This window comes from Grampus griseus (genome assembly GCF_964374135.1).
Source record: "Grampus griseus genome assembly, chromosome: 4".
Lineage (NCBI taxonomy): Eukaryota > Metazoa > Chordata > Mammalia > Artiodactyla > Delphinidae > Grampus > Grampus griseus.
In genome coordinates this window covers 139,464,243-139,482,066 of record NC_138997.1, presented here as the reverse complement: position 1 = coordinate 139,482,066, position 17,824 = coordinate 139,464,243, and the positions used below count along the sequence as shown (strand labels likewise).

At 39.2% G+C, this 17,824-nt stretch overlaps 1 protein-coding gene and 1 pseudogene across 5 annotated transcripts in view; both read left to right on the top strand.

Annotated features, from left to right (window-relative positions):
- ELF2 (E74 like ETS transcription factor 2) overlaps positions 1-17,824 on the top strand; it is a 94,001-nt gene that overhangs the window by 29,829 nt on the left and 46,348 nt on the right. For all 4 annotated transcript variants that reach the window (XM_082652762.1, XM_082652760.1, XM_082652761.1 and 1 more), the window contains exon 4: positions 13,203-13,368. In XM_082652762.1, coding sequence (XP_082508888.1) covers positions 13,203-13,368 — 166 coding nt within the window. The remainder of the gene's footprint in view (positions 1-13,202; positions 13,369-17,824) is intronic.
- On the top strand, positions 1,045-2,742 carry LOC309821798 (large ribosomal subunit protein uL4-like; annotated as a pseudogene). The gene is made up of 3 exons: positions 1,045-1,141; positions 1,237-2,100; positions 2,299-2,742. The product of its transcript is annotated as a large ribosomal subunit protein uL4-like (transcript).

Sequence of the window (17,824 nt, the reverse complement as noted above, 5' to 3'; positions counted from 1 at the left end):
TGCTGACTTACTGCTTGGAGCCACTTTCTGGACCACAGCGTGGGGAGGAGGAATCCAAGCAGGGTGTGACGGTGTCGCTGAGTTGAGGAAACAAAATTTGGAATTTGGAGAGGCTAATGCAACTAATTTGAGCGGCAGAGTATCTGAAAGGAAGAAGCTGCCCAGAGGAAGAATGTCGGAACTCAGCCTTGGGTTCCCCTAGTCTTTAGCTGAATGAGCCCCCAGGTGTAGTATGACACTCTGTGAAGCCAGGCAAAGAATGATCAGAATGGTGTAAACTCAGTAATTTACTGAAAAAACCTGCAGAATTCACTCAGGGCTGGGAGATCCTAGAGTTCCAGTCAGCTGGAGTGGAGGGTCCTTGTTAACTGCCCAGGGCATTCATGGGAGACTCTGGAAGAGTCATGCCTTACAGCAGAGCTGAACTAGCCCTAGAATAAAGGGGAGTCCAGACTTGCCCTCAAAAGGGTTAAAAACAGGCCTTGAAAGTTGATCCATAAGTAACGTAACTATCTGTCATAGTAAACGTTATTAAAATAAAACAGTGTAAATTATACCCAACAATGTAAATTTTACATATGAAATACCCAATCATGTTAAATGCAAGGAAGCAGGAATAATATAACTTGGAGAAAAAATTATCAATGAAAACAGATACAAATGGTAGATATGATGAAGTTAGCAGGTAAGATTTCAAAACAGCTGTTATAAATACGCTCCAGAAATGTAAAGAAAACATGACTCCCAGAGGAGAGGCGTAAATGACGCAGAGGAGCCAAATGAGGGGTCTAGACAGGAAACGTATACTATATGGAGAGAGGAATTGACTGTGTAAGGTTAAAAACAAATTTGGTACTGTGTAAGAAAAGACCAGTGAATTTGAAGAGGGCAATAGAAACTACTTCATGAAGCGCAGAGAGAAAAACTGAAAAAAGAAAAAAAAAAGAACAATGACTTGGTTACCTGTGGGACAATATCAAGTTGTCCAACATAATGTAATGGGAGTACCAGAATGAGAGAACAGAAAAGACACGTGAAGAAATAATGGCTATAAAAATTTCCAAGTTTGATGAAAAATACAAACCCATAGATCTGAGAAACTTAAACCCTAAACAGGATAAAGCAGAGAGCGAACAGACTGGTACATCTGTATCAGATACACTGGTACGTTATTAGGTACATCATAATGAAACTGCTGAGAGCCAGTTTCAGAAAGAAAATCTTAAAAGCTTCCAGAGAGCTTTTCCTTTGGGAGCCGCTGGGTCGCGAGGAGCGTGGCCTCCTCCTCTCCCCGCCGTGGCGTGTGCTCACCCACTGATATCCGTGTACTCCAAAAACGGGGAGCCATCTGGCACAAATGTCACTTTGCCTGCTGTGTTCAAGCTCTGATTTGACCAGATATTGTGAACTTTACACCAACTTGTGCAAAAACAGCACAGCCCTGTGCTGTCGGTGAATTAGCAGGTCATCGAACCCGTGCTGAATCTTGGGATACTGGCAGGGCTGTGGCTCGAATTCCCAGAGTTCGAAGTGGCGGGACTCACCACTCTGGCCAGGGTGCTCTTGAAAATATGTGTCGTGGGGGCCACGTGTTTGCGCCCACTGGCGACGCTGGCACCGCAGAGTGAACGTAATGCAGAAGCGATACGCCATCTGCTCTGCACTGGCTGCCTCAGCGTTACCAGCGCTGGCTGTGTCTAAAGGTCATCGTATTGAGGAAGTTCCTGAATTTCCTTTGGTGGTTGAAGACAAAGTTGAAGGCTTCAAGAAGACCAAGCAGGCTGTTTTGCTTCTGAAGAAGCTTAAGGCTTGGAATGATATCAGAAAGGTCTACGCCTCTCAGAGAATGAGAGCTGGCGAAAGCAAAATGAGAAACCGTCACCGTATCCAGTGCAGGAGACCCTGCGTCGTCTGTACTGAGCGCATCATCAAGGCCTTCAGAAACATCCCTGCAATTACTCTGCCTAATGTGAGCAAACCGAACCATTTGAAACTTGCTCCTGGTGGGCATGTGCTACGTTCCTGCATTTGGACTGAAAAGTGCTTTCTGCAAGTTAGATGAGCTGCATGGCACTTGGCGTAAAGCTGCTCCCCTCAAGAGTAGCTACAGGGCTTCCCTGGTGGTGCAGTGGTTGAGAGTCCGCCTGCCGATGCAGGGGACACAGGTTCGTGCCCTGGTCTGGGAAGATCCCACATGCCGCGGAGCGGCTGGGCCCGTGCATGTCCGGAGCCTGTGCTCCGCAACAGGAGAGGCCACAACAGTGAGAGGCCCACGTACCGCAAAAAAAAAAAAAAAAGGTAGCTACAACCTCCCCATGCACAAGATGCTCAGTACAGACCTTAGCAGAATCTTGAAAAGCCCAGAGATCCAAAGAGCCCTCCGAGCACCACGCGAGAAGATTCATCACAGAGCCCCGAAGAAGAGTCCACTGAAAAACCTGAGAACCACTGAAGCTCAACCCGTGTGCAAAGACCATGCGCCGGAACGCCATTCTTCGCCAGGCCAAGAACCACAAAATCCAGGTGGATAGGGCAGCAGCAGCACTAGAAGCCAAAGCAGATGAGAAGGGGCTTCCAGGCAGGACGCCTGTGGTGGGGAAGAAAGGAAAGAAAGCTGTTGGCATTAAGAAGCAGAAGAAGCCTTTGGTGGGAAAAAAGGCTGCAGTGACCAAGAAACAAGCAGTTGAAAAGAAGCCTGCAGAAAAGAAACCCACCACAGAAGAAAAGAAGGCTGCTGCATAAACTTAAATTTGTTTAACCTGTAATGGTCAAATCATTTTGGACAGCTAATTTTGAATAAAGACCTGATCAAAGAGGCAGTGAGAAATATGGGGGGAGGGGAAGAAACAAGCTTCCAGAGGAAAAAACTCATTACATACAGAAGAACAAAGATAATGACTGCAGACATCTTTATTAAAACTATGCAAGTCAGAAGATAATGACTTTCTTAAATTGCTGAAAAAATAAAACTTGTCAACCTACAATTATACATCCAGTGAAAATATCCTTCAAAGTGGAGCTTTTCTCAGACCCAAAGCTGAATTTATCACCAGCAGACGTGTGTTGTGAGAAATGTTCAAAGAAGTTCTTTAGGCAGAAGGTAAATGATACCAAATTAAAAGTTATATATACATAAAGCATTGAAAAGTGCTGGAGAAGTGGTTAATGTGTGGGTGAAAATAAAATACTTTTTAAAATCAGTTTTAAATTTTTTGAAAAGATAATTGTTTAAGACAAAAATAATAACAGTGAATTGTGGGGTTTACAAGGTGAAGAAGTAAAAGAAGTAAATGTATGACAGCAGTAGAACAAAGGATGGGGGGCAGGACATGACAGAATACTGCTGTAAACTTTCTACATTAAACATAAAGCGGGCTTCCCTGGTGGCGCAGGGGTTGGGAGTCCGCCTGCCGATGCAGGGGACACGGGTTCGTGCCCCGGTCCGGGAAGATCCCACATGCTGGCGGAGTGGCTAGGCCTGTAAGCCATGGCCGCTGAGCCTGCGCATCCAGAGCCTGTGCTCTGCAACGGGAGAGGCCACAGCAGTGAGAGGCCCACGTACTGCAAAAAAAAAACAGAAAGCAAAACATAAAGTAACATTATTTGAATATAAACTGTGGTATGTTAAGAAACATATTTTAAGTTCTAGAGTACCACTAAAAAATAAAGCAAAGAAGTATAGATAGTAAGCCATTAATATCTATAAATTAAATGGAATTAAAATGGTTACTAAAAAATACTCAATTCAAAAGAAGACAGAGTAAAAGGAACAAGTAATAAATGAAACAAATAACAAAGAGCAGTTAGGTAGATTTAAACCCTGTTTTAGTGATAATATTAAATATAAATATTCCAAACAGTCCAATTAAAAGGCAGATATTAAAAAAAAAGCAGATATTGTTTAAAATGCAGATTGGGTTTTAAAAAACCAAACCTATTTATGTTTCATAAAAGAAATTCATTTTAAGTATAACCACAGTTTAAAAGTGAAAGTATAGATATAGATAAGACCATGCAAATATTAATCATAAAAAAGTTTGAAGTGGTTTTGGGACGAGACTGTTACCAGGGATAACGGTAGACATTTCATAAATTATAGAAGGACCATCTTCTCAAGAAGAGTTAACAACCCTAAATGTCTATGCACTCAAGATTAGAGCTTCAAAATGCATAAAGCATAAACTGAGAGAACTGAAAGAAGAAATGGATAAATCCCCAGCATTAGAGTTTGCAGCATGCCTCTTTCAGTAATTGATCAATTAGAAGATCAATGAGGATATCAAAAACCTGAGTAACATTATCAACTAACTTCACCTAATGGACATTTATGGAACAGTGGGCCTAATGGCATGTATTCATTTCAAGTGCCCATGGACAGTAAGCCAAGATCATATGCTGGGCTACACATCTCAGTAATTTAACAAACTTTTAAAGGATTGAAATCGTATAGAGAAAGTTGTGTGACCAAAGCAGGGTATATTAGAAATTAACAAAAATATGCTTGCAGTGTGTGTTTTTTTTTTTTTTTGGCCATACCACGCAGCATGTGGGATCTCAGTTCCCTGACCAGCGATCAAACCTTGGCCCCTTGTAGTGGAAGCGCAGAGTCTTAACCACTGGACCACCAGGGAAGTCCCTGCTTGCAAAATTTGTGAATATTTGCGTATTAAACAGCCCACTTTTATATAACCCGTGGATTAAAGAATAAATCACAAGAGAAATTAGAAAATATTCAAACTGAATGAAAATGAAAACGCATTTGAGGAACGCAGCTAAAGCAGTGCTTAGAGGGAAATTTGTAGCTTCAAATATTTATATTTGAAGGAAAATCAATCTTAAGGTTTCACCTCAGCAAGCTAGAATATGAAGATAAAATCAAACCCAAAGTAAGTAGAAAGAAGAGAAAAATAAATCAATGAAGTAGAAAGTGGGCAAACAATAGAGAAATTAAACCAGAAGCTCATCCTTTGAAAAGATCAATAAAATTAATAAATCTCTAAGTAGACTGCACAAGAAAAAAAAAAGAAGGCAAAATTTACTAATATCAGGAATGAAAGATACATTACTATAGATACTAAATATTATGAACAACTTTATGCCAGTAAGTTGCCAACTTAGATGATATGGTGCAGTTCCTCGAAAGTCATTCCAAAAGGAAAAGCAAGCCTGAATAGCCCTCTATCCTTTTCTTTTTTTGTTTTGTTTTGTTTTGTTTTTGGTGGCCATGCCAGTGCAGCATGCAGGATCTTAGTTCCCTGACCAGCAATCAAACCTGTGCCTCCTGCATTGGGAGCATGGTGTCTTAACCACTGGACTACCAGGGAAGTCCTAGCCCTCTATCTTTTAAATAAGTTGAATTTCTAGTCAAGATCTTTCCTGCAAAGAAAATTACAGAGCTAAATGGCTTTCTTGGTCTGCCAAGTGTTTAGGGAATATAAGTCCTTTTATATAAGGACTTATAAAAGGACTTATAAAAGAACATATAATAATAAGTTGGAGATAATACATTAAACTGGGGAAAAGATTTGAACAGATAATTATATGAGTGGCCAATAAGCACACTTTATTTTATTTTTTAAATATTTATTTATTTTATTTTTGGTTATGTTGGGTCTTAGTTGCCGCTCGCGGTCTCCAGAGCGCGTGGGCTCTGTAGTTGCAGCGTGTGGGCTTAGTTGCCCGGCAGCATGTGGGCTCTTAGTTCCCTGACCAGGGATTGAGCCCACATCCCCTGCATTGGAAGGCGGATTCTTAACCACTGGACCACCAGGGAAGTCCCAAGCACGCTCTAAAATGCCAGTATTATTAGCCATCAGGGAAACACAAAGTGAAAACACAAGGAGATACTGCTACATGCTTATCATAGGGCGGTGAAAATTCCGGAGCGGTAGCATGTTTGGAGAGGATGTAGAGCAGCTGGAACTCTCATGCATTGCTAGTGGGGATGTGAAACAATATACCTGCTTTGGAAAATAATTCGACAGTCATTTTAAAACTAAATGTACTATTACCATATGATCTGGTAATTTGATTTGTAAGTAGATATGGAATGGAAAGGAAGGGGGGAGGGGGATAGCAAGCATTAATAGGAGCATTACAGCCATACGAAGAGAGGTCTGTCAGTACAGTGGGATTCTCAGCAATAAAAAGAAATGATCTACTGATACATGCAATGACATGTATAAATCTTAGCATTATGCTAATTTAAAGAACTCAGATACAAAAGAGCCCAAACCGTTGATTCCATACATATGAAATTATAGAAAAGGAAAATTTATAGGGATAGAAAGATTGGCGGTTGCCCATGTGGGTGGGTGGTTGGATGGGGGAGTAGGTGGTGGGTGGTGGTAGTTGTGAGAGTTTGACTGGTACGGGGGATGCAAGGGAGCCTTCTGGGGTGATAGAAGTATTCTGTTTCTTGATTGTGTTGGTAGTTACAGGGAAGTCCATACAAGGATTTCCATAAATCCTACATTTATGGAACTCCATAGAACTGTGTACTTAAAATGGCTGCAGTTTACTTACATAAAAATGCCTAAGTATTTTTTATTAAAAATAGGCGAAGTTGATTGAAAATAAATGACTTACTAGTTGAGATAGACTATCCCGCGAGTTTTATATTATGCAAATGGTATTTCTTTTTAAATTACCCGTGTAGACTTTAAGGTTTTTTTTTTTGTCATTGTTATTTTATTATTATTTTTTCATTTATTCTCTTTTTTGTCACTGTTAGTTTTATTTTTATTTTTTTGCGGTACGAGGGCCTCTCACTGCTGCGGCCTCTCCCGTTGCGGAGCACAGGCTCCAGATGTGCAGGCTCAGCGGCCATGGCTCACGGGCCCAGCCGCTCCGCGGCATGTGGGATCTTCCCGGACCGGGGCACGAACCTGCGTCCCCTGCATCGGCAGGCGGACTCTCAACCACTGCGCCACCAGGGAAGCCCTAACTTTTTACTTTAAGTATGTTCCAAATATTGCATGGGGCATTCTTGACGTATTATTCGTTTATCCGAAATTCACATTTAAAGGGGTGTCTTGTGTCTGTAGTTGCTAATTCTGACAGTCTTAGCTTATGGAGAGCTATGGGAGCTGTGCCAACACCTGCTGAAGCAGCGTTCACGCATTTTAATCATTGCATATTTTGGTGACTTGAGCAAGTGTGGTGACCCTAAATAAAATAACCTGGTGGATGTAGGTTTTTAATATATTATTGTAAAACAAAGACCCCCCCCCCCGATTCGTTTCTTTTCTACCCTTCTTCCCCAGTAAAAATAGGCTAACTCCGCCCTACCATGCAAAGCAGTAATTGCCTGCATATCTCTGTGCAGTGGCCACTGGCCCCTATCATTTGGCAGAAAAAAGCTCATGAAGTTACTCGCCATCATAGATCAGCAGATGTTGAATTTATGAGTAACTGTTAATATTAAAATTTATTGAGCTTTATCTTTCTTTGAACCAAGCTACAAATACTTAAATGCCAGTTTAGTTTATATGAGGTGTGTATTGTTGAGGAGGATATAGAAGTTGACTTGATATAAAAATGGATTTGATATAAAAGTGGACTCTTGCTCTCCATCATCTTATTATCTTGTCAAGGAGTTGGATCTGTAAACAGGTAATTATAATACAGGGTAATGCAGAGTGGTAATAATAGGTAAGCGACTGGTCATGGAAGTACTTGGTATGGAAGAATTGATTCAGATCAGGGGATTGTAGAAGACTCCCTGGAACTGTGTGCTGAGTGGGTGGAAAGGAGTTGGACAGACAATGGGAGGTAATTTCAGCAAAGATCGTGGACACTTTCACTTTTGGGGACAGTAGATATTTGCTGCCTCGCAGTTCTGGAGGCTAGAAGTTTGAAAACAAGGTTTGGCAGAGTTGGTTCTTTTTGAGGGCTGTGAGAGAGACTTCCTTCCATGCCTCTCTCCTAGCTTTTGGTAGCTCCAGGTGTTCCTTGGTTTGTAGATGATGTTCTCCCTGTGACATTGTCTCCTCTCTGTATGTATCTCTCTGTGTCCGAATTTCCCCTTGTTATAAAGACGCAGTCATGTTGCATTAGGACTCATCCTATGATCCCATCTTAACTGAATCATCTGCAAAGACCCTATTTTCAAATCGTCTCAGATTCACTGATTTGAATCAGTGAATCAGTATTTGGGGGTTAGGATTTCAGCATCTTTTAGGAGACACAGATCAACCCTTAACAGGTAGGTTGAGGGTTATATTTCACAGAATGTTAAAAACCGTTGTTTAGTATGTTCAACTTTCCTTTTAGACAAAAGGGTATTCATGAAAACTTTTTGTATAAAGAAGTAATACAGAAAATTCTGATTGTAATGTGAAAAGATGCCCTCCAAAGTTGAGAGCAAGTAGTAGGTTTAAATACTATTACTATGGTTACAGTGTAATGATGGACATCACTAATTGAGTACTTACTTTGTGCTAGACACTGCTGAGCACTTTGTGGTATTTAATTTTCAAGGGACTTTGTGAGGTGTGAGTTATTATTGTAACCTCTTTTTTTAAATATGAAGAAACTGAGGTTTAGAGAAGAACATAGGGTGGGGGAACAGGGAGAGATGTTGATAATTTGTTCCATTTAGACATGTTAAGTTTGAAGTATTGGCTGAACATTCCTATAATGATGTTAGGTTGGTAGTTTAAAATTTGGTTCTGGAGTTCAGGAGATGGGCCAGAGTAGAAAATAGATATTTAGTAATTGTTAGTACAGACGTGCTATTTGAAACCGGAAGAACGGGTGGACTTGCCTGGGAAGGTAATACAGAGTAAAGAGAAAGGAGGTGCTGAGGACAGAACCTTGGTAATGTGGCTACATTTGAGTCACTGGGAGTGGAAGAAGAGTCAAGAGAAGAGGAGATGCTTAAAAGCAGCGTGGTAGAAAGAGAACAAAAACGATGCAAGAAAGAATTTTTAAAATGTGGTGCTGGTTGGACCTTCCCTGGTGGTGCAGTGGTTAAGAATCCGCCTGCCAATGCAGGGGACATGGGTTCGAGCCCTGGTCCAGGAAGATCCCACATGCCACGGAGCAACTAAGCCCGTGCGCCACAACTACTGAGCCTGCGCTCTAGAGCCTGCGAGCCACAACTACAGAGCCTGCATGCTACAACTACTGAAGCCCACGCACCTAGAGCCCATGCTCCGCAACAAGAGAAGCCACTGCAATGAGAAGCCCGCGCACCGCAACGACGAGTAGCCCCCGCTCGCCGCAACTAGAAAAAGCCCGCGCGCAGCAACGAAGACCCAACGCAGCCCAAAATAAAATTAATTAATTAATTAATTAATTTAAAAAAAATGAGGAGCTGGTCAGTGTATAAGAGTCTGCAGAAAAATGTAAAGGAGGATGAAAACTGAAATAGAGTTTGGTCCTTACCTTTTGAGAGAGTAGCATCAGTGAGGTGGCAGAATCTAGAATACAGGTACATGTAGGTAAGGAGTCAAGGAGTTAGACTGTTTTTCAGAGGCGTGTACAGGAATAAGAAGCAAAGATCTGGAGTTCATTTAAAAGAGAGAAGAGTTGAACATTTTTAATAGAGATGTTTGCTTTTTTTATGGTTAAAGGCAAGGAACCATAGAAATATTGAAACAAGACAAAACCCAACTAAGGAATGGGTCCACAGTCCTAGTTGGTGGGGAAGAGAGTATAGATAGAGGGATTGACCTGTACAGAATTCTAGTCCTCAAGTACTTCACAGTTTAGAAAATTTATTTCCTACCGGTTGGGTATGGGTGGGGGAGTTCACAATAGAAGATAATCTGAGATTAATGTTACTATTAAAAATACTATTAGATTTTAGAAGAATGAAAGAAGTTATAAGTCCCTTGCACTATATATAAATATTCATTGCTTGGGTCAATACTAGTTTAGATGCTGCTTATGATGTTGCCTCCTGAGTTTCTGATGAGTGGAGACCTCGTCAGTTTTTACTTATCCCATGCTTCTCTTTAATAGCTGTTGTTTAGCTGGGTGGTACTGACTGTGGGCTGTGATTGTAAAGCTGATCGAGGAGCATGAATGAAGATTCAGCTGTCAGTGGACCCCATTTGTGAAAAAGAATTTTTTTCTCATGTTCGCAAGTTGGACTCATCTTTTGCCTTATACAGAGTAGGAAATTCAAGGTTAATATTCAGTGTGTACTGGCTTTTTTAAAAGTCACTGTATCTTTGTTTTGTAGTTTATTTAAAAATTTTGTGCAATGTGTTATACAAAACAAGAGTGTATCAAGTATGTATGTTTCAACTTAAGAATAACAAAAAGAGGACGTATTACCTATTGCTCAGGTTAAAAAGTAGAAATTATTAGTATTTTAGATTATTAGTATTTAGTATTTTAGTATTAGTAATACTAGTAATTATTAGTATTTTAGAATACTAAGTGTGCCCCAACTCCTATCCCCATCCCTGTTCCCAGAGGTGCCATTATCCTGACTTAATGTGTTTATATCCTTTTACTTTTCTTTACAGTTTTATTGTCTGTGGATATTTCCTAAGCAATGTATCGTTTACTTTGAAAAAATGAATAGTGTACTAAGCTAACCGAGTTAGGAAGGGGCAGCATTACCATAGTTAGATGAAAGCTTCCAGGAAACAAGCTGACTAGTCAGGCGTCAGGTTCACTGAGCTTGAAGAGTTTCTGCTCAGGGAATCATTAAGCAGTGTAATGAGTTAATTTTGGAAACGTAGGACGCCATCTTGGTCAGGTATCTGTCATTGCTCTAGTATGGGCCGGGTATTGCGGGCTTGTTCAGCAAGTATATGGTCACATGGGAAGAGTGCTGTTCTTTATTTTTGGATTCTGAGCCCTTTGTGGTCTTCCAACACTTAGCAATTGATTAAAGCAGAATCTTTACCTCATCTGGGAGGTGAAAATGAGTGGTCTCAGCTGATCCAGGAAGTAAGGCAAGGTGGAGTGAGTAGGTACATCAAGACAAGCCAGATAGAAATAAAAATCTGGAGCAGGCCTTTCTGGGCCTCCTGTCCTTAGGAACAATGTCAGTGGTTGTCTTGGTGATGACAGTTTCAGGAGTCACGTCACTACAACGGAAGTAGTGGCCCTTTAAATCCAGTGCACAGCTGGCATCCTGGAACTTCTCTTCACAATCCAGTCCTCCGAAAGATTACTATCGTCTCTCTCCCATATTGGATCTTCTATATTCTGTACCCTAAGTTATTGTCTTTACTGAAAATTTACTTTTTTGGTGGAATACTCTCTCCAGTTGCTTCTTGAGAAAAGATGCACGGAAGGTAAACATTTTGAGGTCTTTTATGTCTGAGAAAATATCTTTATGTTACTTTCATAAGATGGTTTGGGTGAAGAATTCTCGGTTGGAAATAATTTTCCTTCATAATTTTGAAGAAATGTCTCCATTGTCATCTTCCTTCCAACGTGACTGTTGAGAAGACTGAAGTCTGAGTCCTGATTCTTTGTATGTGACCTGTATTTTCTTTCAAGAGTCTTGTGGAATCTTCTTTTTGTTCCCTGATTGTGATATTTCACAATGGTGTGCCTCAGTGTAGGTCTCATTCTTTATTTGTTTATACTAAACACTTGGTAGACCCGTTCAAATGGGCAGCTCACATCCTTCAGCTCTAGGAAAATTTCTGCAATTCTTTCATTTCCTTCCAACCTCCCCCGCCCCCGTCTCTGGAACTCCTGTTATTCAGATATGGGTCCGCCTGGACTGGTCCTCTAATAGTGTTCCTGTTTCTCTCCCTGTGACTTTTTGGGTTTTTTTGCCCCGAGGCATGTGGGATCCTAGTTCCCTGACCAGGAATTGAACCGACACCCCCTGCATTTGAAGAGCAGTCTTTTTTTGTTTTTTAATGTATTTATTTTTGGCTGCGTCAGGTCTTAGTTGAGGCACGCGGGATCTTTCACTGTGGTCCGCAGGCTCTTCATTGTGCCGTGTGGGCTTCTCTCTAGTTGTGGCACACGGGCTCAGTAGTTGCTGAGTGTGGGCTCTCTCCTTGTGGGGCGTGGGCTCAGTAGTTGCGGCGCGGGCTTAGTCGCCCCGCGGCACGTGGGATCTTAGTTCCCCGACCAGGGATTGAGCCTGTGTCCCTGGCATTGGAAGGCAGATTCTTAACCACTGGACTGCCAGGGAAGCCCCCAGCTTCTCTCCTATATCTTTTTTACTCTGGTTCCTGGAAGACTTGCCTCAATTTTATTCTCCGTGCCTCTTTTTTCATTTCAGCGATTGTGTTTTTAATTTCTAAGAACTCTTAATTTTTTTAATGTTCTTTATTGTATTCTGTTCCTGTTTTATGGATATAGCTTCTCTTACCTCTGTGAAAAATATGAATATATAAATGTATATGTATGTAAATGATACGTTTTGTGTTAGAGGCGTTTCCTTGGATGTTTCCTTGGGTGACAGTAATACTTGGCTGTCTGCTCATGATTAAAGGTGGAGGACGAAAAAGCTGATTGGGAACTCTATTTTTGGTACAGCACTGATACTAGCAAATGTGTCTTTATACCTCAAAGATGCTCTTGTTTTTCTCTCTCCAGAAAGTAACTCTCCAATCTTCTGCTAAGGTGGGGAGGGGCCCGTTGCCTAGCATCATGGAGGAGGGAGCAGGTCTAGGAATCAAAGTGCTTTTCAGACAACTTTCCTGGAATCTTCCTTGCATTAATCTTCCTTGCATTAACCCCCCTCTTCTTTGTCCGTTACCTCCTGCTCCTCTGTTTCCAGAAGGAAGTGGCACTGCCTTCTGTGGATTCTCCAGTGTAAAGTGTGTTGTGTCTCATTTAGTTTTTGCTGCCAGGCTATGATTTGGCTTTCCTGGGTCTGCTAAACCACTTAACAATATTCATCCATCCACTCTCAGTCTTTCAAGATTTTGTTGCTCTTATCCCTTCTTACGAGTTTATGTCTGAAAAAGTCTTTTATAGCATTTTAGTGGGCTTTCATGAGAGAGTGAAATTATATGCATGTTTTTAATTTGCCATCTTAATCCTAAAGCCCTGATTATTTAAAATGTTTAATATATGTCTCACCTCTTGAGACGTGAAAAGATTATTAAAATTAGTCCTTCTCATCTCTCACTTTGGTTTTTACATTCATATTTATAATACATGACACTCGTTTGAACTCCTTGAGACTATATGAACTCAAGGATTTATAAGTGAATCCAGAATTTGTGAATAAAGAGGTTGATTGTTTTTTAAATTTGCTCTTGTAGGAAAGTGGAAAGGTTTCTGAATATCCAGCAGTGATTGTGGAGCCAGTTCCAAGTGCCAGATTAGAGCAGGGCTATGCAGCCCAGGTTCTGGTTTATGATGATGAGACTTATATGATGCAAGATGTGGCAGAAGAACAAGAAGTTGAGACCGAGAATGTGGAAACAGGTAGACATCTCATTAAATGTTCATTATTTATAACTTTCTCATTTTGTAAGTGTCAACATTACTATTGCCAATTGAATAATATACCGAAAAACCTCTTTTTAATGCTATTTCGTATAGCTTGGAAACAAGTGAAAAATCTCTTGTTTAAGGGAATTTATATATATAAAGTTCTACATTATAATTCTTTGAAGTCCAACAGAGTCTCATATCACGGACCCTAAGGACAAAATTACAGACCCATAATAATAGAACTATTTTTGTCATTTTTTTTTTCTGGGAGTGGAAATATTGACTAGTTGTTATTTATTTGTAGAAGTCAATAGACTAGTATACTAGATTTCTTTTAATTCAAAAAATAAATACAGTATTCTCATTCCATAGTAGATTAGAGTTTCTTTTAACCAATATCGGAGCAGTATGATTTCTTTTTTCCTAGGTCAGAAGCACCTTTGTAGTAGTCTATCAGATTCCTCTTCCCTTTTTGTCTTCTTAGAAATTTTGGTATTTCAATATGTCTGTGGTGAGATAACTGTTTGTTTAATTGGGCATTAGTATGTATAATTCTTGGAGAAACCTTTTCATTTTTGCCATTGACCATAAAGAAAGAAGAGTTTTTTACCAGAAGGATTATAGTGACAATTTTATAATAATAAACATTAAATTTATCTTTATCAGTTAATAGAGAAAAAGAATCCTTATATTTGGTTTACAATCCTAATAAAAATTCTTAATACTTTAGATAAATTTCTTTAAATGTAGCAAAGTCTCATGATTAAAAATTTTGTGTATTTGATGTCTTTCTGCTTGTTGAGGCCCAGTAGCACTCCCTAGTTCTTTTTTTTTTTTTGGTTGAGCTGAGGGGTTGGAAGTTACCTTGCTCTTCGGAGCAGTGATGACAACAGTGCGAGCAAACCCCACGTGCAGTGGTAATCAAGTCATTTTATCGAAACAGGTAGCTAAACACATCATAAAGTCTTTGTGACTGTAGTCTGGAGTGGTACTTGATTTCCAGTGCAAGTGGCAGGAAGATAACGTATGTTTTCTTTTGAGAGTTTGGACAGCTTTCCAGTCCGAAGCTAGAAGGTTAGTGGTAGAGATGAATTTTCTTCTTGAGGAAAAGAATAAGAAGAACTCACAAAAGTATTACGCAGGATGATATCTTGAAGTAGATATTGTAACTGATTTTATTATAGGAGCATAACTGAATAGAAAACTAATGGGACAAGAAAAAAGTATGATCGCTTAAGCTGAATGAAGAAAGTAGAACTGATTGAAATTTCTGGAAAATGTTTTGATCAAAAAAAAAAAAAGGGAAGACTGATTTTGGTAGCGAATTGGAAGCTTTGAAAACTGAAAACTACAGTGCCACGTTTGCGTCAGTAGAAATTTAAATTCACATTAAAATACCAGAGCACGTTGACCAAATCTTACTCGTTGTACACTTGATGGTCAGCAGTTCATTCATTTAAATTAATCTGGTAAAAACAATTCCAAATAGGAAGCGAATAGAATCCATTTAAGGGATTTTATTTTCTTCGTCTTCTTGAACTCTCTGAGGGTGATGATATCATTTGCAGGGCAAAGATATGAGTGATTATAATCTTGAAAAAGAGGATGTACAAAGTCTGGATAAAAGAACAATTACTTTTGTGGTATTTTAAAAGTAGTTTTTGAATACTTGATAATGTTTTTTAGGTTTATTTTTCTTCAACACTAAAAGGAAATTTTGGTAACTAACTTACCTTATTCTAAAATAGTCTAAAAGTAACCTGAGAAGCTCATCTTACATTTTCTTTTTAATTCCATTCTGGCTCACGAATTTTTTAAAACCCACTTTACCTCTAAAATCCATATTACTTCTAAAAATAAGACTAGTATAGTGTAGCTATTCTTGGCTCTCCTTATAGAAGAACACTGTAAAATGCAGAATTCAGATGCAGCTCTTTTAAAGGCAACGCCAAATTCAGACTGAAAACTACTTGCCCGTACATCCGTAATCAGAACAGTTTAATGCACTCACACTTATTCATCATAAGGCCTGCAGAACTTGGAGACTACAATATACTAATTTATTTTAAAATAGCATGGCTCATAGTAACTTAGTAAGATTGTTAATATACGTAGTTTAGTTTAGAATCAGTTAATCTGAGCTTAATTTTGTTTCTACTTAAAGACTAAAATGCATTTTTAAATGAGTTGAAATATAAATGAGTTTTCATTCTCCTGATATCTAGAACCTGTGTAGATGACGAAAGGTTGTTATGACGTAGTGTAGTGCACATTTCCGTTTAGGTAGTGGATTAGGGTTGGGTTCATTCCTTGTGGTGATAATAAATGTTTAAGTTAAATCCCAGATATATGTAGGTTTTGGAGAGGAAGATGACTGGGAAGTAAAGGAAAGGAATATTTATAAGATGGCCACAGCCGTTTCTGTTTGGTGAACTGGTGGAAGTGAGATCTGTAGAGAATAAGATTTCCTTTTGTACGTCGAGGAAATACTTCCTGGAATGCTCCTACATTATGATTTAGATTATATTAGTCTAAAAAGTGTCCATAATTATATTTATTGATCTGTTATATCAGTCCTCTGCATGTTCTCACTGAAGTTTTTTTTCTTTTATTCCTGTATACCCATGCATATATATCCATACCAGAAACAGTATTCATGGTGTCATCCAGGCAGGAGTACTAAAGTCATATAATGACGTACATTTAGCTGTCTTCATTATTTTGTGTATAAAATGATTTCTCGTTTTGTTAGTAGTAATTATAGGCTATCTTGCTTCACTTTTTTATAGACTGAACATCTACATTTCCCTCACAGGGCTTGTGTGTAATAGTAATCCTCTCTTAAATTATATGGGAAAAACCAAGTATATTTTAAAACTTTAAAAATAGACATATTCATCTAAACCTGTGAATTGCTTTTTGATAATAACTGAAGTTTAGTAATCATCAAGAGCCTTTGAGGAGTAGTAACGAAGTGTGCATGAAGGGTGGTCTCAACTCCGGCAGGCCGAAGTACCTCTGCCAGTGGCTGCAGAGTCCAGCAGTTTCTGGAGGCCTCTGGAGTCTCTTGGATTCCCTACTAAGATGTGGAAATTCAGTTTTTGTGTTCACTCCTTAAATATATATATATAATATTTATATTTTATATATATATATAAATTTTAATGAGTTATTACAGATTACCATGTAAAAAGTAACAAGTTTATACCAATGCAATCAATAATAGGTAAGTTTTGCTGGAAATCTTTTAAGACTTGGCTGCAAAGATTGAGCTGTTGAGAATCTGCTTCTTCATCTTGCACCTTAACTTAAACTATATTTATCCTCATCACCTTCCACTTTAATTTATGAGAATATATCAATAAATACTTTGTATCTGTTATGTGCTGGGGCACTGTGTTCAACATGTTTTTTTCCCTCAAGGTGGTAGTAATTTATATTTTGTGGAGATAAAATATATATATTATAATCAAAATATAAAGCAGTGTAGGATCAGTTGAGCACTACTTACAAATTCAAAGAAATTTTCAGAAGAGGAAAGTTCAACTTACAGCATTAGGGAGTGTTTTAGAGAAAGGAGGAGGACAAATGGTAGGATTTGTTTGGGCAGATAGCAGGTAGGCGAAAGGCACGTAGACTGAGGGAAATATAGTTAACAGATGGGTGGGGTGTAGAAATTTGAGATATGTTTAGAAGATACTGAGTAAATAAGATATTAATAGGAGGTTCCGTTAAGAACTGTGACTAGATTGTGATTTGAACCTAAGAGTTAGTAATTAGCCATATAAGAGACAAAGATTTGGAAGGTTTTGAGTAGAAAGTGCTAAGTGATCAGTATCTCAGTAGATAGAGAATGAATTGTAGGGAAAAGATGCGGCAGAAAGACTAGCTCTTGTAGTATGTATGACTCAGGGATGGCTTGAGAAGTATTAAAACAAGGTAGAAGCAATAGGAACAGAAGGGGCTTATATAAGCACTTCTACTGTGTATGATCTAATAAGACTAGGCATGATAGATTAGGGGGAGAAACATAGATAGGTAAGGTATTACTCAGTTTTTTGACCCTAATAATGGCGAAAGTATCATAAAGGGTTTTGAGGAAGGCAAGACTGGGGAAGCAGATAAGTTTGATAATAAGCATGTTGATTTTGATTTGAAGCAGAGCATCTAAGGGGAAATAATTAGGTATTTAAAGATGTACAAATGTATGTTCAGTGCCCCATCACAAAAGAGAGGGCATATTCAAATTAGGATAATTTAAGGAATGTTTTAATAAATGGCTAGTTACAAATGTGTCGGCAAGTGTAGGGTAACCGTAAGTGATGGGGGTGGTACTCCAGAACTAGCAGTAGCAGAGCTGTTTCTGTCCTTTGGCCCAAGGGCCAAACAGAGGGAAGGGTTACTGGAACCCAGAAGGAGAGCCCTGGAGAGAGGGTTACCTTGAGAG